The 23,613-nt window shown below is 43.0% G+C and overlaps 2 protein-coding genes across 2 annotated transcripts in view; both read right to left on the bottom strand.

Moving 5' to 3' along the window:
* LOC112451394 (titin) overlaps positions 1-23,613 on the bottom strand; it is a gene marked incomplete at its 3' end in the record, with an annotated part of 470,585 nt that overhangs the window by 247,008 nt on the left and 199,964 nt on the right. The window lies entirely within an intron of this gene.
* ttn.1 (titin, tandem duplicate 1) overlaps positions 1-23,613 on the bottom strand; it is a 144,512-nt gene that overhangs the window by 25,849 nt on the left and 95,050 nt on the right. The window contains exons 161-175 of the mRNA XM_037975997.1: positions 23,168-23,455; positions 22,758-23,060; positions 22,205-22,507; positions 21,794-22,099; positions 21,203-21,490; positions 20,652-20,942; positions 20,290-20,577; positions 19,915-20,197; positions 19,487-19,794; positions 19,293-19,397; positions 18,950-19,147; positions 18,565-18,861; positions 17,869-18,456; positions 17,402-17,704; positions 16-17,298 (exon numbers count right to left, since the gene is read on the bottom strand). Of these exons, the coding sequence (XP_037831925.1) occupies positions 16-17,298; positions 17,402-17,704; positions 17,869-18,456; positions 18,565-18,861; positions 18,950-19,147; positions 19,293-19,397; positions 19,487-19,794; positions 19,915-20,197; positions 20,290-20,577; positions 20,652-20,942; positions 21,203-21,490; positions 21,794-22,099; positions 22,205-22,507; positions 22,758-23,060; positions 23,168-23,455 (21,432 nt within the window). The remainder of the gene's footprint in view (positions 1-15; positions 17,299-17,401; positions 17,705-17,868; positions 18,457-18,564; positions 18,862-18,949; positions 19,148-19,292; positions 19,398-19,486; positions 19,795-19,914; positions 20,198-20,289; positions 20,578-20,651; positions 20,943-21,202; positions 21,491-21,793; positions 22,100-22,204; positions 22,508-22,757; positions 23,061-23,167; positions 23,456-23,613) is intronic.

The raw sequence follows: 23,613 nt of genomic DNA, 5'->3' as shown, positions 1-23,613 counted from the left end.
CAGTTAATTTGTTACCTGTAATCTTTGTTCCAGCCTTTGCCTCTTGAGGTACACCCACTCCCTGCTCATTTTCTGCAATAACTCTAAAGTAATAGACAGCTCCCTCCTGCAGGTCTTCCACCTTGTAAGTCAAAGCATGGCAGTTACTGGTCACAGATATCCAGGCTTTTTTACTTGCCTCACGTTTCTCCACATGGTAGGCTTTTACTGCAGCCCCACCATCATTTTCTGGAGCCTCCCACGTGAGAGTTGCAGAATCCCTGGTTACAGATGAAACTTTAACATTAGCTGGGGGTCCAGGAGAGTCTAGCACTTTCACTACCATGGGCAGTGTTGCTTTTCCCAGTGGTGATTCAATAGTGACACTGTACTCTCCAGAGTCATTTCTTGTTGACTTCTCAATAGTTAATGAAGTGCTGTTTTCTGTAAATTCAATGGTTCCTCTGACTTTTAGATCAACACCCTCCTTGGTCCATTCAGCAGATGGCACAGGATTTCCTTTGAATGGCACCTTCAGAGTAAACGATGTACCATGTTTTACAATCAGAACTTTCCGCAACTCGATGTTAACATCAAATGATGGCTCTGAAGTTCTGTCTGCTGCTGCAGCTGGATCTGAATAACGGCTACGGACACTGCTTCCAACTTTGTTTATTGCCTTTACACAGAATTCATATTCTGCATCTGTTTTTAATCCAGTGATTGTGAATTCCAAGCTCTTTGTAAGAGGGATGACCTCAACCCATCTTGCTAGTTCTTCAGGGGACTCTGGTTCCTCTTCCTCATCAAATTCCTCTTCTCCCTCAACTTCTGTCTCTGGTTTGCGTACAAATTCTCTGTATTCTACACTATATCCTAAAATGGGTGCACCACCATCATTTGTTGGTGGTTTCCAGGCAACAGACACACTGTCTTTAGTAGAATTTACAACCTTTGGTTTGGTTGGGCGTGAAGGAACAACATGAGGATCAAGTGCTCTGAATGTTGCAGATGGTTCACTGTGAGGACTCACGCCGGCTGCGTTTTCAGCATAGACTCTGAAATCATATTCACAACCTTTTCGAAGTTTTGCCACTACAGTGGTGCACTCAACAACTGGATCTCTGTTCACTCTGACCCAACGCATGCTTGTCTTTTCACGACGCTCAATCACATACCCAGTTATGGGACTGCCTCCATCACTGGCTGGTTTACACCATGTGAGGGTCATTGAATCTCCAGTTACAGATGTCACATCAACACTAGCTGGAGCAGTTGGTAACGTGTACGGGTCAGTAACTTTTATGGTCTCACTTTCCAGGGCCTCACCCAGTCCATGCTTGTTGACAGCCAAAACCCTGAAGATATACTCATTGCCCTTGAGCAGACCTCTGACTTTAAAGTAGGTTTTTGTGACATCTGCCTTAATTAATGTCCATGCCAAACGGCTGGTCTCACGCTTCTCAACAACATAATGAGTGATCTTAGCACCACCAGTTTCCTGAGGAGAGCCCCATGACAGCGTGCACTCCTCAGATGTAAGACCAGTGATCTGGAGAGGGCCTGCTGGGGGTCCGGGTCTATCTAGAACCACACAGTTTATTGGCATAGTGACTGTTCCAGTAATATTTTGTAGAGTTAGGACATACTGTCCAGAATCTCTTCTGATGCAGTCCTTTACAATGATACAAGTGCTTGAATCATTTGAAACAATCTGTATCCTGGCTCTCAGCTCAATCTCTTTTCCATCCTTTGTCCAACAGATGAGAGGGGCAGGACGACCAGCAAAATCAGCATTAATCTTTAGAGTTTCTCCTGCTTTCACAAACACAGTCTCTCTAAATTTGACATCCATCATGATGCGTGGTGGATCTACATCATCTTTTACAGTGATAGGCCCTGTGTTGTCTGATGGTATACTAAACTGTCCAGCTGCATTCTTTGCAATTACATGGAAATCATACTGGCTGTTCTCTGTAAGGCCAGTTACATCATAGTGAGTCTCAGGCACATTGGTGAAGTTGCATCTTGTCCAGCGTCCTTCAGGAAGGTCTCTACGTTCAATTATGTAGCCAGAAACCTTTGCTCCACCATCATACTCTGGTTTATCCCAAGATAAGGAGACAGATGTTCTTGTAATGGCAGTAACTACAGGTGTACCTGGAGGATCACATGGATCTCTGGCTGCAACAGGTTCACAAGCTTTACTGCATTTACCAATACCAGCAATATTTTCAGCATAGACACGGTATTCATACATCATTCCACCTTCAATACCAGTGACTTTGAATTCTGTATCTTTGATCATTCCTCTGTTCATCTTTGTCCAAAGAATGCTAGAACGTTCCTTCCTCTCCAAATGATAGCCTAGAACAGGACTACCACCATCACTGACTGGCTCATTCCAGGTCACCATCATGTATGACTTAGTGGCCAGTTTCACAATGGGTGTAGATGGTGGCCCAGGTTGTTTGAAGTTATATTGAGCAGTAATTCCAGGTGAATCAAGGGAGGTGCTCTTTCCATAACGATTAACTGCATAGATGCGGAATTGATATTCCGCTCCATGTGTCAGGCGGCCAGCTTTGAAAGATGTTCTGGGTACGTTACTTGCTACCATCTGCCACTCCTGTGTATTTGTGTCTCTCTTCTCCACTAAATAGTTGCTGATGGAGCACCCACCATCATAATCTGGTGGGGACCAGGACATTGTAATGCTGTCTGAGGTCACAGCATCCACTCTAATTCCTTTTGGTGGATCAGGTTTGTCAAGAACAACAACTCCAATTTCAGCTGTTACAGTTCCTGCAGTGTTGGCCAAGGTGATTTCATATTTGCCTACATGCTCTTTTTTAGCTTGTTTAATAATAATTTTGGATGAGGTTGCAGCATTTAAGATAGTCACTGATGTTGTTTGCTTCAAAGGAAGGCCATCCTTTTTCCAGGATACAACAGGCTTTGGCCTGCCTGTTAGAGGAACCTCAAGAGTGAGATCATCTCCAGCCTTCACACTATATGTGTTAAACAGTAAATTTATTGATGGTTCTATTGCAATGTCTTTAGCAACCACGGGCAAACCTAGATCCTTTGGCTCACTCTTCCCCTTTTCATTGATTGCAACAACCCTGAATAAATATGCTTCATTAGGAGTCAAGTTGGGAATAGTCGCTTCTGACACTTTGACTGTGCATGCTGTGCCCCATTTGTCACCAATCTTAGGCTTGAATTCCACATTGTAGCACATCACTTTGCTTCCACCATCATGAGTAGGCTTCTCCCAGGTCAGTGAGACACTGTTTTTTGTCACATCCACAAGAGATACTTTGTTTGGTGGCAAAGGTACCTCAGACACTTTGATTTCTTTGGTTTCAACCATCAGTCCCTGGCCATATGTATTAACAGCAGATACTCTAAAATAGAAAATTCCACCCTCAGGGAGGTCTTCAATCTTAAATGAGTTGGCGGTACAGTTGCTGGTGATAGTAGTGTAAGCCTTCCTGACGGACTCTCTTTTCTCAACAATGTAATTTGTAATTTTTGCACCACCATCATTGAGTGGTGTATCCCAGGCAAGAGTTACTGAGTCCTTCTTGAGCTCTTTCACAGCAAAGTTTTGTGGTGCACTTGGTGTGTCCAAAATTCTTACTGAAATAACTGCAGATTTTGTACCACTGCTGTTCTGAAGTGTCAGTGAATATTTTCCACTGTCAAAGCGGTGAACATTGTCAATGACAAGCATTGTGTATGAACTAGTAGTATCAATAGCAGCACGCTCTGTAAGAGTATCCTCAATCTTCTCCCATTTGACAGACGGTTCAGGTTTTCCTCTAATAGTGACAAACAAACGCAGAGTTCCACCAGCACGAACGGATACCACCTTTCTGAGATCTGCATCCAGCTCCATATCTGGTGCCTCTGACCTGTCAGAAGTAACTACTGTGCCATGGACATTAGCAGCCTCCCCAACTCCTTCTGAATTGATAGCACAGACACGGAACTGGTACTCTTCACCCTCTTTCAAGTCTGTAATGGTGAGTTTGGTGGCTTGAATGCCTGTAGGTGGAGTACACATGCTCCATTCCTTTTCAACAGGTGTCTCTACTGCTGGTGCTACTTCTGCTTTCTCTGTTGATCCAGGGACTGGTGTATACACCCTCATTTCAACAATGTAGCCCTTGATGTAGGCTCCACCATCAAAGTCAGGTTTACCCCAGGACAGAGACACAGAGGACTTTGTGTAGTCTATCACCTTAGGGTGGTGCGGAGGTCCAGGTGGTGTTGTAGCATCACATGCTCTGTAGAAAAGGGATAATTCACTCAGGTCTCCTATTCCAGCCTCGTTCTCAGCAGCAACACGGAACTCGTAGAAGTGGTCTGTCATTAGACCTGTGACCTTGAACTGGGTTTCTGCCAGCTTTTGTCTGTTGCATTTTGTCCACCTTACACTATCTTTGTCACGCTTTTCAAGGTGGTAGCCTTGAATATCAACTCCACCTGTGTGTTCTGGAGCTGTCCACGACAGAACCATAGAATCCTTTGTAATCTGACTTGCTTCTGGAGTTCCAGGAGCACTAGGTGGCTTGTAAGGATTGCGCGCAATGATAGGCTCACTCTCAAGATAATCTCCAGCACCGTATTTGTTGACAGCCCTCACTCTGAAAATGTATTCATTTCCTGTGAGCAAACTTGTTACTTTTTGGTACAGACCCTTGACATTTGGTGCAGCTACTGTCCAGGACAACCTGGTGGTCTCTCTCTTCTCCAAAACATAGTGACTGATACTAGCCCCACCATCCAGAGTTGGCTCAGACCAGGCAAGAATGCATCTGTCAGCCATAACTCCAGTTACCTTCATGGGTCCAGTGGGTGGACCTGGTCTATCAAGGACTTTAACAGTGATAGGGAAAGTTTTTGTACCACCAAGATTCTTGAGAACAAGGTCATAATGACCACCATCATGTTTAGTTACATCCTTAATTATCATAGCTGCACGTTTCTGGGTAGTTTTCACTTCAATGCGCAAAGCTCTCTCTATTTCTTTGCCCTCTTTCAGCCAGACAACATCAGGAATTGGTTTTCCATAAATATCTGCATCAAAAGTCAAACTCTCTCCAGCATTGACAACAATAACATCCTTGTATTTTGGATCCATTGAAGCTCTTGGTGGTTCAATTTCATCAGTGGCGGCAATAGGTCCAGAACTGTCAGATGGCTCACTGAAAACTCCGGCCGCATTTCTTGCAATAACTCTAAATTCATATTGCTCATTCTCTGTCAGGCCAGTGACCACATATTCTGTCTCAATTACGTTGGTAAAGTTAGCTCTTACCCAGCGCCCTTCAGGGGATGAAAGATCTTTTCTTTCTACAATATATCCATTTACTTTACTACCACCATCATACTGAGGCTTGGTCCACTGAATTTTAATCTGATTTTTAGAAATAGACACAGCTTCGGGAGCACCAGGTGGATCACAAGGGTCACGAGCAACAAAGGACTCAGATACCTTACTGCATCGTCCAATGCCAACAATATTTTCTGCGTAAACTCTGAATTCATATCCAATACCCTCCTCAAGATTGCAGATCTTGAACTGAGTATCTGTTATAAGAATCTTGTTTAGTTTGTTCCAAAGGATGCTGCTTCTCTCTTTACTTTCGAGATGGTAACCAATGACCGCACTTCCACCATCATTAACTGGCTCATTCCATTCAATGATCATCATTTCTTTAGTTGCATATTTCACATATGGTGTTCCTGGAGGCCCAGGTGGTTTGTATGGATATTGCACAACAATGGTCTTGGAGTCTAGAGGCACACCTTTTCCATATCTGTTTTCAGCTATGATTCTGAACTGGTATTCTGCACCAGTCTTCAGCTTTGTAACCTTGAAAGCTGTTCTGGCCAGCTGTGTGATAACTGGCTGCCAAGTTGTAGTTGTGGTATCTCTCTTTTCCACTATATAGTTCTTTACTTGACATCCACCCGTATATTCTGGGGGCTCCCAGGAGAGATGGACAAAGGTGTTGCTCACTTCAACAACTTTGACCGGACCTTTAGGTGGACCAGGTTTGTCAAGGATAATGACAGACACATCTTCAGTAATAGTGCTAACACTATTTGTTGCTACAATGGAATATTTGCCAAAGTCATCTTTGCATGCCTCTGTAATTTGAATTCCAGTTGTTGATGAAGTGTTGAATACATTAACTCTGGATGTCACCTTGAAAGCCTGACCATCCTTAGCCCAAGTGATTTTAGGTTTGGGTCTACCAAGCACAGGGAACTCTAGTTTAAGATCTTTTCCAGCTAACACACTGTAAGTGTTAAATTGCATCCTAATCCTTGGCTCCATGGTCATGTCGCTTGCAATCACTGGTGCAGCAAGTGCCTTTGGCTCACTCTTTCCCTTCTCATTGTATGCAATGATTCGAAATAGGTATTCTGTTCCTGCTGTCAGACCTGTGACAGTTCCCTCGCATGTCTTTGTGTTTGTTGCTACTCCCCACTTATCTGTGCCTTTTGGTTGCATCTCAATTAGATAGCCACCAATCCTACTGCCTCCATCATGTTCGGGTTTTTCCCAGGTCAGTGTGGCACTGGCTTTGGTGACATCAGTCAGGAAAACAGTTCCAACAGGCAGTGGTACCTCGGAGGCTTTGGAAGCAGTTTTGGTTTCTACAGCCTGGCCAACTCCATATTCATTCTCAGCCATGACTCTGAAGTAGTACATAGCTCCTTCAATCAAATTTTCAACTTTAAATGTAGTCTTGGAACATTTTGTGGACACATTTGCATACGCTTTCCTGGTTGATTCACGTTTATCAATTACATAATTCTTGATTTTGGAACCTCCATCAATCAATGGGGCATCCCATACAAGGATTACAGAGTCTTTTTTGACATCTTTAACCACAAGGTTCTGTGGGGCCCCAGGTGTGTCTAGAACTTTAACAGAAACAAACTCGGACACAGAGCCACTGCTGTTGGTCAGGGTCAGTGTGTATTTTCCTGAGTCATTCCTGTCACATGAGTCAATAGACAGCTGTGTGAAGTTGATAGCTTTCTCCACCACAGCCTTTTCTGAAAGAGCTCCCTCATCCCTTGTCCATTTAATCTCAGGTGTTGGCCTGCCCTTGAAAGGAATATAGATTCTAACAGACCCACCAGCTTTCACTGTAATGCCCTTTCTCAGCTCAGAGTCAAGATGAATGTGTGGTGGATCCAGTCTTTCCTCAGGTTTAGCAATTCCAGCAAGATAAGCTGGTTCACCAACTCCAATTTTGTTCAAAGCACACACTTGTATCTTGTACTCCTGGCCCTCAGTTAGTTTTGGAATTTCATATTTGTTGACACGGAGGCCAGTAGGGGGAGTAACCATGGTCCAGTTCTCCTCTTCAGCCTTGCATATTTCAACAATGTATCCTTGAATAGTACTACCACCATCAGATAGCGGTTTACCCCAAGACACTGTAATTGAAGTTTTTGTTGAGTCAATCACATTTACATATGCTGGTGCACCAGGTTTGTACTTAGGGTCAGAGGCCTTATAATATGAACTAGGAAGGCTTGGCTCTCCTACTCCAACGATGTTTTCAGCAGATACTCTGAACTCATATTCATGGCCAGTGGTGAGGCTTGTAACTCTGTATGAGTGATCAGTGACTTTCTGTCTGTTGCATCTAGTCCATTTGATTCCAGCTCTGTCCTTCTTTTCAATTATGTAGTTTGTAATCTCACTGCCTCCATCAGTCTCAGGGGCAGACCAGGTGATAGTCATGCCATCATGGGCAATATTGGATACATCGACAATGTGAGGTGAACCAGGTGGAACAAACGGGTTCCTCATAATCACTGCACCAGACTCAAGTGGATCACTGACACCATAATTGTTAACTGCTGTTACACGGAACATGTACTCATTGCCCTCCAGTAATTTGGAAATTTTGTGATATGTGGTATTGCAGCTGCTAGAAACAACAGTCCAAGCAAGACGACTGGTCTCTCTTCTCTCAATGATGTAATGTATAATAGGACTACCTCCGTCATCTAGAGGTGCACGCCACGTCAGTGTGCATCTATCTTCAGCTACTCCAGTGATATGGAGGGGTCCTTCACATGGGCTAGGTCTATCCAAGACCACAACCTTGAATGGAACTGTTTCACTGCCAGCTTCATTTGTTAGGAGGAGTGTGTAAGTTCCACCATCAATTCTAACAGAGTCCTTAATAACAATCATTGCATGGTTTTCTGTGTTTCTGATCTCCAGTCTAAGTGTATTCTCAACTGGCTTTTCATTTTTGAACCACTGGATTGTAGGTAGGGGCTTTCCACGGACATCTGCATCTAACTTGAATGTCTCTCCTGCATTAACGATAATAGTCTTGGTAAAAGAAGGGTCAATTGAGAATTTAGGTGCTTCCATCTCATCACTTGCAATGATAGGTCCACTGTTGTATGATGGCTTGCTGACTGTGCCAACAGCATTTTTAGCAAAGATTCTAAAGTCATACTGTGCCTTTTCAGTCAGTCCAGTAACAGTAAACTGGGTCTCAATCACATTAGTGAAGTTTGCCCTTCCCCACCTGCCTTCAGGCAGATCACGCTTTTCAATGATATAGCCAGTGATATTAGTGCCTCCATCATATTCTGGTTTAGTCCACTGAATGACAATGCTATCTTTTGTCACATGGATGGCTTCTGGTGTGCCAGGTGGATCACATGGGTCACGGGCAACACAACCTTCTGAGACTTTGCTGCTTCTGCCAATGCCAACAATATTTTCAGCATAAACCCTGTATTCATACTCAATACCCTCCTCCAATGGATGACTCTTGAAACTTGTCTCGTGAATAAGGATCTTGTTGATTTTTACCCAGAGAATACTGTTTCTCTCCTTTCTTTCTAGATGGTAGCCAAGAACAGGACTTCCTCCATCTGTGATAGGCTCGTGCCACTCAACAATCTGGTGGTCCCTGGAAAGAGAAGAGATGAAGGGAGTTCCTGGTGGGCCTGGTTCCCTATATGGGTATTGAGCAACTACAGTTGATGAATCTAGACCTTGACTCTTTCCATAGCGGTTTTGGGCAATAATTCTAAACTGGTACTCTGCTCCAGTCTTCAGCCTTATAACTTTGATAGTTGTTCTGGCATAGTTTGTGCTCACATTCTCCCATGTTGTTGTGGTAGTATCTCGCTTTTGAACAATGTAGTTAGATATTTGGCACCCACCATTGTGTTTCGGTGGGTCCCATGAAATGGTGACACTCTGTGTTGTGATTTCATCAAATCTTACAGGACCAGATGGAGGACCAGGCTTGTCAAGTACAATAATTTCAACTGCTGTGTCCTTCTTTCCTGCTGCGTTTGTGGCATTTATACAATACATGCCACCATCATCATTTGCTGCCTCCTTAATGTTTAGTGTTGTATGAGTTACTGTATTAAGAATATTGACTCTGGTGGTGAACTTCAAAGGAGCTCCATCCTTAGTCCATGTGACTGTTGGTTTAGGGCGTCCAAAGATGGGAATATCAATGTTCATGTCTTTGCCTACATGGACACTGTAGCTACTAAATGATGGACGGATATCTGGCTCAAAGACCAAATCCTTGGTCATCACTGGACCAGCGAGAACTTTGGGGTCACTCTTTCCCTTATCATTGATAGCTGTAACTCTGAACAGATATTCCTGTCCTGGGTTCAAATTGGAGACAGTAGTCTCCATGGTCTTAAATGTGTTTACACCAGACCATTTATCATGGCCCTTCAACTGCACCTCAAGAAGATACTGCATGACTCTACTACCACCATCATATTCTGGTTTTTCCCATGCTAGCGAGATGCTTGTTTTTGTCTGATCTGTAACAATCAAATTTTTAGGAGACTGGGGCACCTCCGAAACCTTAAAAGGGTCTACAGTTGCTGTGGGCAGGCCAACACCATAAGCATTTTCAGCAAGGACTCTGAAGTAGTAACTACAACCTTCCTGGAGTGGTTCAATCTTACATGAAAGATCATGACAGTTTGTTACAACAGCTGCATATGTTTTGCGTGTGCTTTCTCTTTTTTCAATAATGTAGTTCTTAATCTTGGATCCACCATCCAACAGAGGTGGCTCCCATGCCAGTGTCACTGACTGATTTGTAATTTCTTTCACCTTAAGATTAACAGGAGCACTAGGTGTATCAAGTACACGGACAACAACAAATGCAGATTTGGTGCCACTGGAGTTCTCTGCAGTAATTGTGTATTTTCCACTGTCATTTCTGCTCACTTTATCAATAACAAGCAATGTATAACTGCTGGTTTTCTCAACCTGAGCAGCCTCTTTAAGAGCAGCTTCATCTTTGTCCCACTTGATAGTAGGAGTGGGTCTTCCTTTAATGGGGATAAACAGTCTAAGGGAAGTACCAGCTTTGATGGTCACAATTTTTCTAAGTTCTGGGTCGATGTCAAGGTCTGGTTCCTCTTTCCTTTCCTGCACCACAATAACTCCAGAGACATCAGCATGCTCACCAACTCCTACCTTGTTCATAGCACACACTCTAAACTTGTAAGACTGATTTTCCTTCAGATTTCCAACTTCAAATTTGGTTGTCTTAACACCTGTCGGCGGTGTGCATATTTTCCATTCCTCAGAAGGTGCATCTGTGGCTTCAGCTTGAACACTTGTCTCTGTGGCAGTGCAGTGCTCAACAATATATCCCTGAATCTCACAGCCTCCATCACATGCAGGCTTTCCCCATGACAGGGATACTGATGATTTTGTAGTGTCAGTGACTTTTGGATGGTGTGGTGGGCCAGGTCGAAAGATGGGATCAAGAGCCTTGTAGAATACAGTTGGAGTGCTTGACTCACCAACACCCACGACATTCTCAGCTGAAACTCTGAATTCATAAATATGACCTTCCATGAGTCCAGTTACTTTGAAAGTCAAATTAGTGACTGTTTGCCTGTTGCATCTTGTCCATCTTACTCCTTCTTTATCATGTTTTTCAATTATGTATCCAGTTATAGAACTGCCCCCATCATCAGAAGGAGCCTCCCAGCTGAGCACCATTGAATCTTTTTTAACATCAGAGACTTCTAAGCTCTTGGGTGACCCGGGTATTACGTATGGATCCTTGATTAAGATAGGGGCAGACTCAAGTGGAGTACCCACTCCAAACTGGTTGACAGCACGAATTCTGAAAATATACTCATCTCCTTCCAGGAGCTTAGTAACTTTTAGACAGATGTTGTCCACTTTTGGGTCGACAACAGTCCAAACTAATCTGCTTGTCTCTCTCCTCTCAACAATGTAGTGGGAGATTTTACTGCCACCATCTTGAAGTGGTGGTTTCCATGCTAGGCAGCAGCGATCCTTGCTTATCCCTGTAACAACAAGAGGTCCTTGTGGTTCCCCAGGTTTATCTAAGACAACAACATTGATTTGTACAGCCTTTTCTCCTCCTGGATTTTTTAGCAGCAGAGTGTATTGGCCTCCATCTGAAAGTTTGGCTTCTTTCACGGCTAAATAAGCTTTAGAGGATGTGTTTTTAATTTCTCTGTGAATAGTGTTGCTGAGCTCCTGCTCTCCTTTCATCCAGTGAATAGAGGGTAATGGTTTGCCATGAACATCAGCATCAATTTTGAAGTTGTCTCCAGCATTAACCACAACAGCCTTTGTGTACTCAGGGTCAATACTGATATGTGGTGGTTCAATCTCATCCCTGGCAGTTATAGGACCAGTGCTGTAAGAGGGGAGACTGAAAACACCTGCTGCATTTCTGGCAATGACACGGAATTCATACTGGTTGTCTTGCACTAGTCCAGTTGCATCATACTCTGTCTCAATGACATTAGTGAAGTTGGCCTTCACCCAACGACCATCAGGAAGCTCCTTCTTTTCCACTATGTAGCCAGTAACCTTTGCACCACCGTCATACTCAGGCTTGGTCCAAACAATGGTCACAGAGTCTTTAGTGATCTTTGCTGCCTCTGGAGTGCCAGGAGGATCACAAGGATCTCTTGCAATATGGCCCTCAGATACTTTGCTCACTTTGCCTATTCCAACAATGTTTTCTGCATAAACTCTGTATTCATACTCCATTCCTGGTTCCAGACCTGTGGTCTTAAAGGTTTGATCAGTAATGAGAGATTTATTTAGTTTGACCCATAAGATGCTATTTCTCTCTTTGCGTTCAAGATGGTACCCTAAGATAGCACTTCCACCATCATTCACAGGTTCATTCCAAGCTACAACCATGCTGTCTTTAGTGGAGGCTGCAATGTTTGGTGTTCCTGGTGGTCCTGGGAGCTTGTATGGGTATTGAGCAACAATACACTCCGACAAAAGTACTGGTCCCTTTCCATATCTGTTTTCTGCTGCAATCCTAAACTGATACTCAGAGCCAGTCTTCAGCCTGCCAGCCTTAATTTTTGTCCTTGCAAGGTTTTGAGATACAACAGTCCAATTAGTTGTGGATGTGTCTCTCTTTTCCACAAAGTAGTTTTTGATTGTGCAACCACCATCATACTCTGGTGGGTTCCAGGAGATTGTTACACTGTCAGAAGTGACCTCCTCTACTTTGACAGGACCCCTGGGCTGGCCTGGTTTGTCTAGAACAACAATGCCAACATTCACTGGTGTCTCCCCTGCTGTATTGCTAAGAGTAATATGATATTGTCCAACGTCCTCTTTCGTTGCCTCTTTAATGATGAGGTTCAGCATTGTATCTGTTGCTCCAAAGTTGACTCTGGTAGTTCTCTTCAGAGGCTGGCCATCCTTTACCCAGGAGACAGCTGCTTTGGGACGTGCTACATATGGAACCTCCACTGTCAAATCTTCTCCTGCCAACACACTAAATGTATTGAACAACATTTTAGCAACAGGTGCAATTACAAGATCTTTTACTATGACAGGGACACCGAGTTGACGAGGGTCACTTGCTCCTTTCTCATTTTTTGCTGCTACACGGAACATATACTCTTCCCCTGCATTTAGTCCACTGACAGTGGCTTCTGTGTCCTTTACAATCATAGCCTGCATCCACTTATCAACTCCTTTAGACTGAATCTCCACAACATAACAGCCCACTCTGCTGCCACCATCATGCTCTGGCTTTTCCCATGACAGAGTGACACTGTTTTTGGTAACATCCTTCAGAGTGATTTTGCCAGGCGGCTGTGGTTTCTCAGACACTTTAACTGATTCAGCAGTCTCAATGGGCAAGCCAATGCCATATTCATTTTCAGCCAAAACTCTAAAGTAATAGTTGCACCCCTCTAGGAGCTGTTCAACTGTGAAAGTGGTGTTATGGCAAATAGCATTAACTGTGGCATATGCTTTCCTTGTTGACTCCCGTTTTTCAACTATATAGTTCTTAATTTTGACTCCCCCATCATTTACTGGTGGATCCCATGTGAGAGTGACTGCTTGATTTGTGACTGAAGTAATTTTCAGATTTTGTGGAGCACTTGGTGTATCCAGAACTCTGACCTGGACTGTTACTGTTTTGGAGCCAGAGCTGTTTTCAACAGTGAGATTATATTTTCCACTGTCAAATCTGTTGACATTTTCAATTACAAGTGATGTGTATGATGTTGTACTGTCAATGGTTGCCTTTTCTATCAGCTCACCATCACCTTTAATCCATTTAGCCTGAGGAGCTGGTCTTCCTCTAATTGGCACAAACAGCCTAAGAGAGCAGCAAGCTCTAAGACTAACCACTTTGCGGAGCTCAGCATCCAAGTCAATTTCCGGTGGAAGAAGTCTGTCCTCTGCCTTGGGATTTCCAGGTACAGATGCTGCATCTCCAATTCCTTCACTGTTGATTGCAGAAATATTAATCTTGTATTCCTGATTCTCTTTCAGATTAGTAATAGTAAATGAGGTTGCAATGAGATGTTCCTTGGGTGTCACAATGGTCCATTCCTCCTCTTCCTCCTTTTCTTGTGGGATGCAGGTCTCAACAATGTAACCAGTGATTTCTGAGCCACCATTATATACAGGTTTGTTCCAAGCAACAGTAATTGAGGACTTGGTTGTGTCCAGGATTCTAGGGTTGCATGGAGCCCCTGGCTTGTACAGTGCATCTGTGGCTTTGTAAAATAAACTGGGGACACTTGGTATACTCAGTCCAGCAGCATTCTCAGCCGTTATTCTAAATTCATATTCATGTCCAGGATCAAGGCCCGTTGCCTTGAACTGTAGATCTTTGACTTTTCTTGTGTTGCACTTTACCCAGCGGAGGGCAGCTCTGTCTTTCTTTTCAATAATGTAGTTTGTAATGGGAGTTCCACCATCACTCTTAGGTGCTTGCCACATGACGACCATTGAATCTTTAGTAATAGCTGTCACTTCTGTATTTTCAGGAGGATCTGGGATCACATATGGGTTATCTGCAATAGTGGGTTCTGATTCAAGAGACTCACCAAGTCCATATTTGTTTACAGCCATTACTCTGAAGATGTACTCATTTCCTTTGAGAAGCTTAGTTACTTTGTGTTGTGTGACCTGCAGGCCTGAAACTACATTGGTCCAAACCAGTCTACTTGATTCACGTTTCTCAATCACATATTCTTCAATCTTGGCACCACCATCATCTGCTGGCGGAGCCCAGGTAAGTACACAATTGTCAGCAGTCACATCAAAGACCTTTAGAGGTCCACCTGGTGGTCCAGGTCTATCAAGTACTTTAACATTAAAGATGTGCTTTGCAAAACCACCAACATTAGTGGCAGTCAAAACAAATTCACCACCATCTGGTCTGACAGAGTCCTTGTTTGTCAGAGTAGTTGTCAGCTCAGTGAACCTAACCTCCAGTTTCATTGTGTTCTCAACTTCCTTTCCATTCTTTGTCCAAACCATAGATGGGGTTGGCTGACCAGCAATATCAGCTTCAAGCTTGAAGGACTCCCCTGCCTTCAATAAAAGAGTATCTCTAAAGATGGCATCAACCATAATACGTGGTTCAATAATGTCATCTTTGCAGATAATTGCATCTGAGGGCTCAGATGGCATGCTCACTGCACCAGCTGAGTTTCTGGCTATAACACGAAACTCATAGGAGGTGTCCTGAGTCAGTCCACTGACAGTGAATGTTGTCTCTATGATGTTGGTAAAGTTAGCTCTGATCCAGCGCCCAGCAGGTAACTCTCTCTTTTCCACTGTGTAGCCAGTGATCTTAAAGCCACCGTCATATTCAGGCTTTATCCATTGAATAGTGATGGCATTTTTGTTTACTAAAATTGGCACAGGCTGACTTGGTGGGTCTACTGGGTCCAAGGCCAGTATTGCCTCTGAGGCTTTGCTAGGTTTACCAATTCCAGCCATATTTTCAGCCATGACACGGAACTCATAAGCCACTCCGTCTTCAAGTCCCGTGGACTTAAATATATTTCCATTCACAATACCCTTGCTGATTTTATGCCATATAATGCTGCTTCTTTCTTTCCTCTCAACGTGATAACCAATGACTTCATTTCCCCCGTCAGACACTGGCTCATTCCAGCCAATTGTTATTGAGTCTTTGGTGAAGGCAATCACACTGGGAGTACCAGGTGGCCCAGGTACTTTAAATGGATAGGCAGCCACCACCGCCTCTGATGTGATGGGAGGTCCAACGCCATATCTATTTTTAGCTTTTATTCTGAACTGATACTCTGATCCAGTATTCAACCGTATTGCTTTGAACACTGTACGTATCACAGAGGAAGACAACTCTGTCCATGTTTGGGAAGTGGTGTCTCTAATCTCAACTACGTAGTTGTTTATTGGAACTCCCCCGTCATTCTCTGGAGTTTCCCATGAAAAGTCGCAGTAGGTACGAGATATTTTCACAATCTTAACTGGTCCTTTAGGTGGCCCAGGTACATCATGTACTTTGATGATTATGTTGTCTGTCACAGATCCAACAATGTTCTTTGCTGTCATAGTGTACATACCACTGTCATCTCTTGTACATTCATTGACAGTGATAATTGTAGTAGCAGCAGTAGTTTCTACATTGGTTCTCTGTGTGAGTTTCAGGGCTGCTCCATCCTTCTGCCAAGAGATTGTTGGTCTTGGACGTCCCATAACTGGAATTTCAACCTTGATGTCATCTCCAGCTTTGGCAATAACAGTTTTCTGGCAAACACCACGTAGGTCAAACTCAGGAAGAGATGTAGAATCTTTAACAACAATAAGTTTGCTCTCACGGGGAAGACTTCTACCAGACTGGTTGACAGCCATGACATGGAAAACATACTCCTCATTTTCATTGAGATTCTTCACTGTGAAGTCCATGGTCTTGACCGTTGTAACATGGGCCCATTGGTCAGTACCCTTCTTCTTGGCTTCCAAGACATATCCTGAAATTCTGCTTCCACCATCGTGTTTGGGTTTGGTCCAAATGAGGCTTACAGAGTTCTTTGTGATATCAGTGGGGATGATGCTCTCTGGAGGAGATGGTGCTTGGGAGGCACGAATTGGATCAGTAGTTTCAACTGCTTCACCAATGCCATACTCATTCTCAGCAGACACTCTGAAGTAGTATTCACAGCCCTCACCCAACTCACCAATTCTGACTGAAGTGGTTGGGCATTTTGTAACTGCAGTAGCGAAAGCCTTGCGTGTTGATTCTCGTTTCTCAATTATATAGTTTGTGATCTTGGCTCCTCCATCAATGAGAGGCATCTCCCACTGAAGAGTAATACTTTCCTTGTCAATCTTTAGTGGTTTTAGGTTAAGAGGAGGCCCAGGTGAATCCAAAACTCTTACATGAATGTTAGCGCTCTTCTTTCCAGCTGAGTTTTCAAGGGTAAGCTCATATTTGCCAGCATCAATCCTTGAACTCTCAGGAATAATAAGCATTGTGAATGACTCAGTGCTGTCAATGACTGCACGTGAAACAGGGTTACCCTCTTTGGTCCAAGTGACTGTAGGAGTAGGGCGACCCTTAATTGGCACAAAGAGACGGATAGAGCAACCAGCTCTGACAACTAGGGTTCTTCTTAGCTCAACATCCAACTCAAAGTCAGGTTCAGCAGCATGTTCTACAATCTCAACCAATTCATGAGTTTCTGCAGGTTCACCTGCCCCCTTGGCATTTACAGCACTAATTCTAAAGTGGTACTTTGCAGCAGTTTGCAGGTCAGGAACCACAAACTCTGTGATCCTGAGTGGAGATGAAGGGGTATCCTTAATCCATTCTTCTGTTCCTTCCTTTTTGTGCTCAATCACATATCCAGTGATTTCAAGTCCACCATTATCCAGAGGTTTTCCCCAGTTCAGAGTAGCAGTTGTCTTGGTTGTGTCTGTAACTCTTGGATTGACTGGAGGTCCTGGCACATCTAACAAAAACAAACAGAATGGTTAGCATTTTTCAACTAAATGTAGAATCCAGAACAACAAAAATAACCTCTAATGGCAGGTTCCTCTTATATTTTTACTTACAAGCAGCAACTATTGTTTTAACAGGCATTGAAGGTTCACTTGGTTCTCCAAAACCAGCTCTGTTTTCAGCAAGAACACGGAACTCATATTCAACACCCTCAGTGAGACCTGGGACTTCAAATCTGAGTTCAGCAATGGATTTCTTGGATGCTCTAACCCATCTCATAGCCTTCCTTTCCTTTTTCTCAATACAATAACCTATTATGTCACTTCCGCCATCTTCAGCTGGTCTTCTCCAGTTTAAAGTGACTGAATGTCCATCAACTTTCTCAACTTCTGGTTTCGAAGGTGGACCAGGGGGACCTACAGACAAGAAAAACACACCATTCATTATAAAAACACTATCTGCTTCCAGATGGGTTTGAGAAGATACAGCAGACCGACAGGTAGATGTTTTGTGGTTGAATTATCAGCTAAATAAGGTTAATAAAAAAATTAGCCTAATGACATAAACTAGCTGTACATACCAAATCTGTCAATCATCTTGACAGCCTCAGAATGAGATGGCTCACTGGTGCCGTACTGGTTCACAGCAGAGACTCTAAAGAAGTACTCATTTCCCTGAATGAGTTTGTTGGCCACATAGTGACAGTCAATGACCTTTTCTTCCAGGATTGTCCAGAGAAGACGGCTAGTCTCCCTCTTTTCCAGGGTGTAATATTTGATAGGAGAACCTCCATCTTCAGTAGGGGCTGGCCAGGTAAGAGTCACCTTTTCAGAGGAGATGCCACTGCATTCAATGGGTCCAGGAGCACTAGGAACATCCAGAACTTTGACCTTGACAGTTTCTTCTTTCACACCAAAGGGGTTGCTGGCAGTGATGGTGTACTCTCCAGAATCTTTCCTGCCCGCATATTTTACAGACAGTGTAGATGATGTTGTAGTAGTTTCAATTTGAACAAGGTCAGAGGGTTTAAAATACTTTCCTCCCTTAGACCAGCATGAAGTCGGTGCAGGTTTGCCTAAAATGCTTGTGGCAGTGATAACAATAGTGTCACCAGCACGCACAGTCAGACCTTCCTTCACTTGAGCATCAATAATAATGGTTGGTGCAGCTGTTGGAGAAAATGGGAGACATTTGACCTGTTATGTCATAGCCTAATCAACAGTTCAATCTCACGATGTCTGACTAAATATGCTTAGAATAGTGTTGTTCATCTCACCATATTCATCTCTACAGATAATGGTATCTGTCTGCTCGGAAGGTGGGCTGAGGGCACCAGCAGCATTCTTTGCCCTTATTCTGAACTCGTATTTGCAGCCTTCTTGTAGATCAACAACAGTAAATGCAGGTTCCATAACATTCACATTGTTGGCTTTCACCCAGATCTTGGAAGGCAGATCTCTTTTCTCCACAATGTAGCCAGTCAACCTATGGCCGCCGTCAAACTGAGGTTCAGTCCACTGGAGTGTGACACTGCTTCTTGTGATGCTGACTACATCAGGTTTACCAGGAGCATCTATTAATTTAAAACAAAAATACATTGTTGAATGTGCAAATGATTTGTATCTCTATTTTTGGTGCTACTTTTATTCTTTTAAACTTACCAATGGGATCCAGTGCCACCTGCGGATCAGTTGGAGCACTTGGTCTGCCAATTCCAGCCACATTAATAGCCATTACTCTAAACTCATACTCCAGACCTTCCGTCAGCCCAGTTACTTTGTGTTCCTTCATCTTTAACGCAGCTGGGCTGGCCCTTTTCCACAACATACTGTTCCTTTCCTTAAATTCAATGTGATAGCCTGAACATAAAATCAAAGTGTGGCAAAAAATCCAGAGTAAGCTCATCTCACGTTCATGAATAAAAAAAAAGACAATTGATAATATGTACATAAAATCACTCCACTGTTAGAAAAAGGGTAGATGAAGTTTATAAGCAGACTGCACCTGTAATAGGAGATCCTCCAGTCTTTCTGGGGTCAGACCAGGCCAAGTATGCACAGTCATGGCGCATGCTCATGATCTGCGGAGGTGCAGGTGCATCTGGCACATCTGTGAAAAAACAGTGTATTCAGGTTATCAAAAGTAATGTTTTATGTTCAGGACAAACTTAAACCTCAGAGTAAAAAAGAGTCACTTACTAAATGGATGTTTAGCTACAACAGGCTCAGACTTGAGTCCTTCTCCAACGCCATACTTGTTCTCAGCACTGACTCTGAATATGTATTCTGTGCCCTCATGGAGACCCGTCACCCTCATGTTATTGGTCTCCACAGTGGAAGACACGGTCACCCACATATTGGTGATGGAATCCCTCTTTTCCAAGATATAGTTAGTAATCTCTGAGCCACCATCATCCTTGGGAATACCCCACTTCAGTGTAGCACCATCAGCAGTAACATCTTTGAATTTTATTGGTCCAACAGGGATGCCAGGTTTACCCACCACCCTGGCATTAGGCAAAAAAATACCTTTGATATGTTTTTAACCATAACTTGTGTTTTATTGATACAATTAAAACTCAAACACAAATTCAAAAGAAAATTCTTTATGTTTTCTTTAGGCTTACCTGAGGAAGATAGTCGACTCTTTGGTGCCAGCACTATTTCTCAGGGTGATGGTGTATTTAACAGCATCAGTCCTCTGACAGTCCCTAATTAGAAGGGTGGTATTGACTGCAGATGACTCTGCACATACCCTGCCAGTGTCTGTGAGGTCTTCATCTTCTCCCTTCTTCCAGGTAACCTTAGGAGTAGGTTTGCCAATAATGGGGATCTTCAGACGAACAGTGCTGCCCTCCTTGGCAATGTAACACATATTGGGCAGTTCTCTTAAGTCACAGTTTGGATGAACTTAAGGGAGAAAAAAAAATTAAACCTCCTCTCTGAATACTGCATGATTCTACAAGTCTTTGTATGGAAGATCCATAAATATAAGTACTTACCAATTTGATCCTTGGCAATCACCTTCAGTTCTTTGGCAGAGCCCTCTCCTGAGTCATTTACAGCTTTGACTCGGTAGGTGTACTCTCTGTCCTCTACCAGGTCCTTGGCACTGTACTGCATATTCTTGGACCTCATAAGCTCCTTGTATTTGTCATCACCATTAAGAACTTCTAGCACATAGCAAATGATGCGACTGCCACCATCACTGAGGGGTTTCTTCCAACTTAGAGTGCAAGAATCTTTGGTCACCAGCAGGGTTTTAAAGTCCATGACAGGCCCAGGCTCCTCTGAAAAAGTTAAATTAAGTGAATATGACTTTTGTTTAAGAACTTTAAAGAAGTATGGCTGTTATTCAACCCACCTGTTGCTCTAACGGAGTCTGCTGTCTCACAAGCTTCTCCTTTACCAAGCTGATTGACTGCTGACACTCTGAAGCAGTAGGACCGGCCAGCATCCAGGTCTGGAACCTTAAATGACGTCTTGGTGCAATTGTTTGAGACAACAGACCAAGCCTTTCTCTCAGTGTCATGCTTCTCCACTATGTAGTGGGTGACTTCATAACCACCATCAATCAGAGGAGCATCCCAGAAGATTTCAGCGCTGTCTTTGGATGTTTCTTTCACCATTAGGTTTGCTGGTGGCCCCGGAGTGTCTGGAAGTCCCCCAAAAAAACAAATCATGATGGCCTTGAACCCCAAACAGTTTTTTTTTTTTAAATTTCATTTTAGAGAGCGTGCATTTTTGTAGTGTGCACAACATTATATATTTGTATTAAGACAGACAGATGGATGGATGGATGGATGGATGGATGGATGGATGGATGGATGGATGGATACCTACTTTACTGATCTTAGGAAAAATTCAAAGAATGAATTTATTTACAAAAAGAGCAAAGGACTTTTTTTTACTTACCAAAAACCTTGACAACAATAGTGTACATCTTCATTCCAGCTGAACTTTCTAGGTTCAAAATGTATTTGCCAGCATCATATCTGTTGACCTTCTCTGCCATCACCATGGTGTCTGTGTTGCTGGATTTGATGACAATGCCCTGACGGTCCTTAATATTGGTGTTCATCTTTGCCCAGGTAATCCTAGGAGGGGGACGACCCTTGATGGTTGCGTACAACTTCATGGTAGCACCAGCCTGAAGCTGCAGACCTTCTTTTAACTCAGCACTCAGCTCTGCCTCAGGAGCAACTGAGTAAAGATACAGAGTGCATTTAATATTTAGAGTATAATCAAGTTTTCAAGCTATTATTTTATAAATGATACCAAAATAATGAAATCTCTTTTAATGTCTGCCTAATAATGTTTTATGTTTTGTCAGAATTCTGCAATGAATAAGCTAAACTTTTCAGAGTTTGGTGAGTTTTAAATGTCTGAAGGATTGAATTTTGTATTTTTTGTCTAAAATATTACACTGATTACAATGTGTCCAGTTTAAGATAACTCTCACTACAGGAAACTGAATCCAACCCAGGAAATCTAAATCATACATACCAATGATGTCCTTGGCTACATGCTTTCCAGGCACTTCAGCTGGCTCACTGAAACCAACTCTGTTGACAGCAGTGATACGACACTGGTACTCAGACTTGTCAATGAGATTCTGAATGATGTAGCTGGTGTCCTGCAGGTTTCTGGGAACATTGCAGCGGATCCAGTCAGTAGTGTCAGTTCTCTTGCATTCCACTAAGTATCCAATAATAGGGCTTCCACCATTGTTAGCAGGCGCAGTCCATGTAAGACTGATGGTACTGTGGGTGGTGTCAGTCACACTGGGGTTGATAACAGGTCCAGGAGGAGCTGGCAAAGAGCACAATGATGAATTTTAGATGACACATAAAAGCTTTGACATGAGGAATTCGTATTGAAAATCAGTGCAAATGGGTGATAAATATTGAGACTTACTAATGGGATTCTGTGCAGTAGTGCCAGCAGAAGGTTCACTGGGTTTGCCAAGCCCAGCTACGTTGACAGCAATCACTCTGAACTCATACTCAACTCCCTCTGTTAGTCCTGTTACTTCAAGCATCCTTTCCGTTATGGACTTTCTGGTCACCTTGCTCCAGTTCATTTCTTTGGTCTCTTTCTTTTCTAGCATGTAGCCCAGAATGGTGGATTTTCCATCATCAGCAGGCTCCTTCCAACTTACCGTCATATGGTCTTTGGTCACATTGGTGATCAGTGGGGCTTCACAAGGACCAGGGACAGCTGAAAGTTATACCATAATAAAGATCTTTGTTAAGAGACTACAACTGTATTTTCAAGTTAAAATTAGAAATCCAATCCAGACTCAGTGAGTCAAAAAATTTGTTAATAAAATATGTGATGTGCCAGACAAAAGGTTTAATGCAGCTGGTGCTTGTGTCTCCATTCTATTACAGGTGTAAGTTAGATTTTAACAGTAGCTCCTTTGGAAAGTTTATTTATGAATTTGAACTAAAAAGTAATGATGACTCACTGAATGGGTTCTTGGTGATGACTGGGTGGGTGATGCAGGCGTCTCCAACCCCCCACATGTTTTCAGCACGGATTCTGAACTGGTACTCACGGCCATCAATTAACTTCTCCACATTAAACTCCAATACATCACCCTTGATCTTGTTTGAAACTTGAGCCCAGTCAGTTCTGCTGGTCTCACGCTTGTCCACAATATAGTTGTTGATAGGGGCACCGCCATCTTTCAATGGAGGCTCCCAGGACAGCTTGATGCTGTTGGCAAACACCTCAACATACTTGGAACTGGCAGGGGGACCAGGCACATCTGAGGAAACATAAATCCAATCTTAATGCTCATGTAAAATTTAATGTGAATCTGTTTTTGGTCGGTTATCAACAAGCATACTTAAATCCAGAAATGGGCATACTTACCAAGTATGATGACCTGGATCTCTTCTGTCTTGGATCCACTGGCATTCTCAGCCAATATTGTGTAGGTTCCTGTGTGTTCTTTAGTAACTGCTGTCATCTCTAGCTGGAAATGATGCCTTTGATGGGTAATGACTTGACCTTCACCTGATTTCAGGTTATCATCACCTCTCTTCCAAGTGACTCTGGGCATAGGTTTACCAAACACATCAGCTTCCAGGAGGATTGTGGTTCCAGCTTTCACCTTCAAACCCTTTTGCATCTTTGCACTGAGGTCAATCTTTGGAGGAACTGTATTTATAGAATATGACAGGAATAAACAAACTTGGTTTCTCAAAAATTTGTCTTTAAAGAAAATCCATTATGGTAAAAACAATAATTACAAGAACATTTTTACTGCACTGGCTAATTTATCAGTTTTTCACGAGAGTGTTAAATAAAAATTCTCA

The sequence above is a fragment of the Kryptolebias marmoratus genome, linkage group LG6 (assembly GCF_001649575.2).
Source record: "Kryptolebias marmoratus isolate JLee-2015 linkage group LG6, ASM164957v2, whole genome shotgun sequence".
Classification (NCBI taxonomy): Eukaryota; Metazoa; Chordata; class Actinopteri; order Cyprinodontiformes; family Rivulidae; genus Kryptolebias; species Kryptolebias marmoratus.
This window is presented reverse-complemented; position numbering and strand designations above follow the sequence as displayed.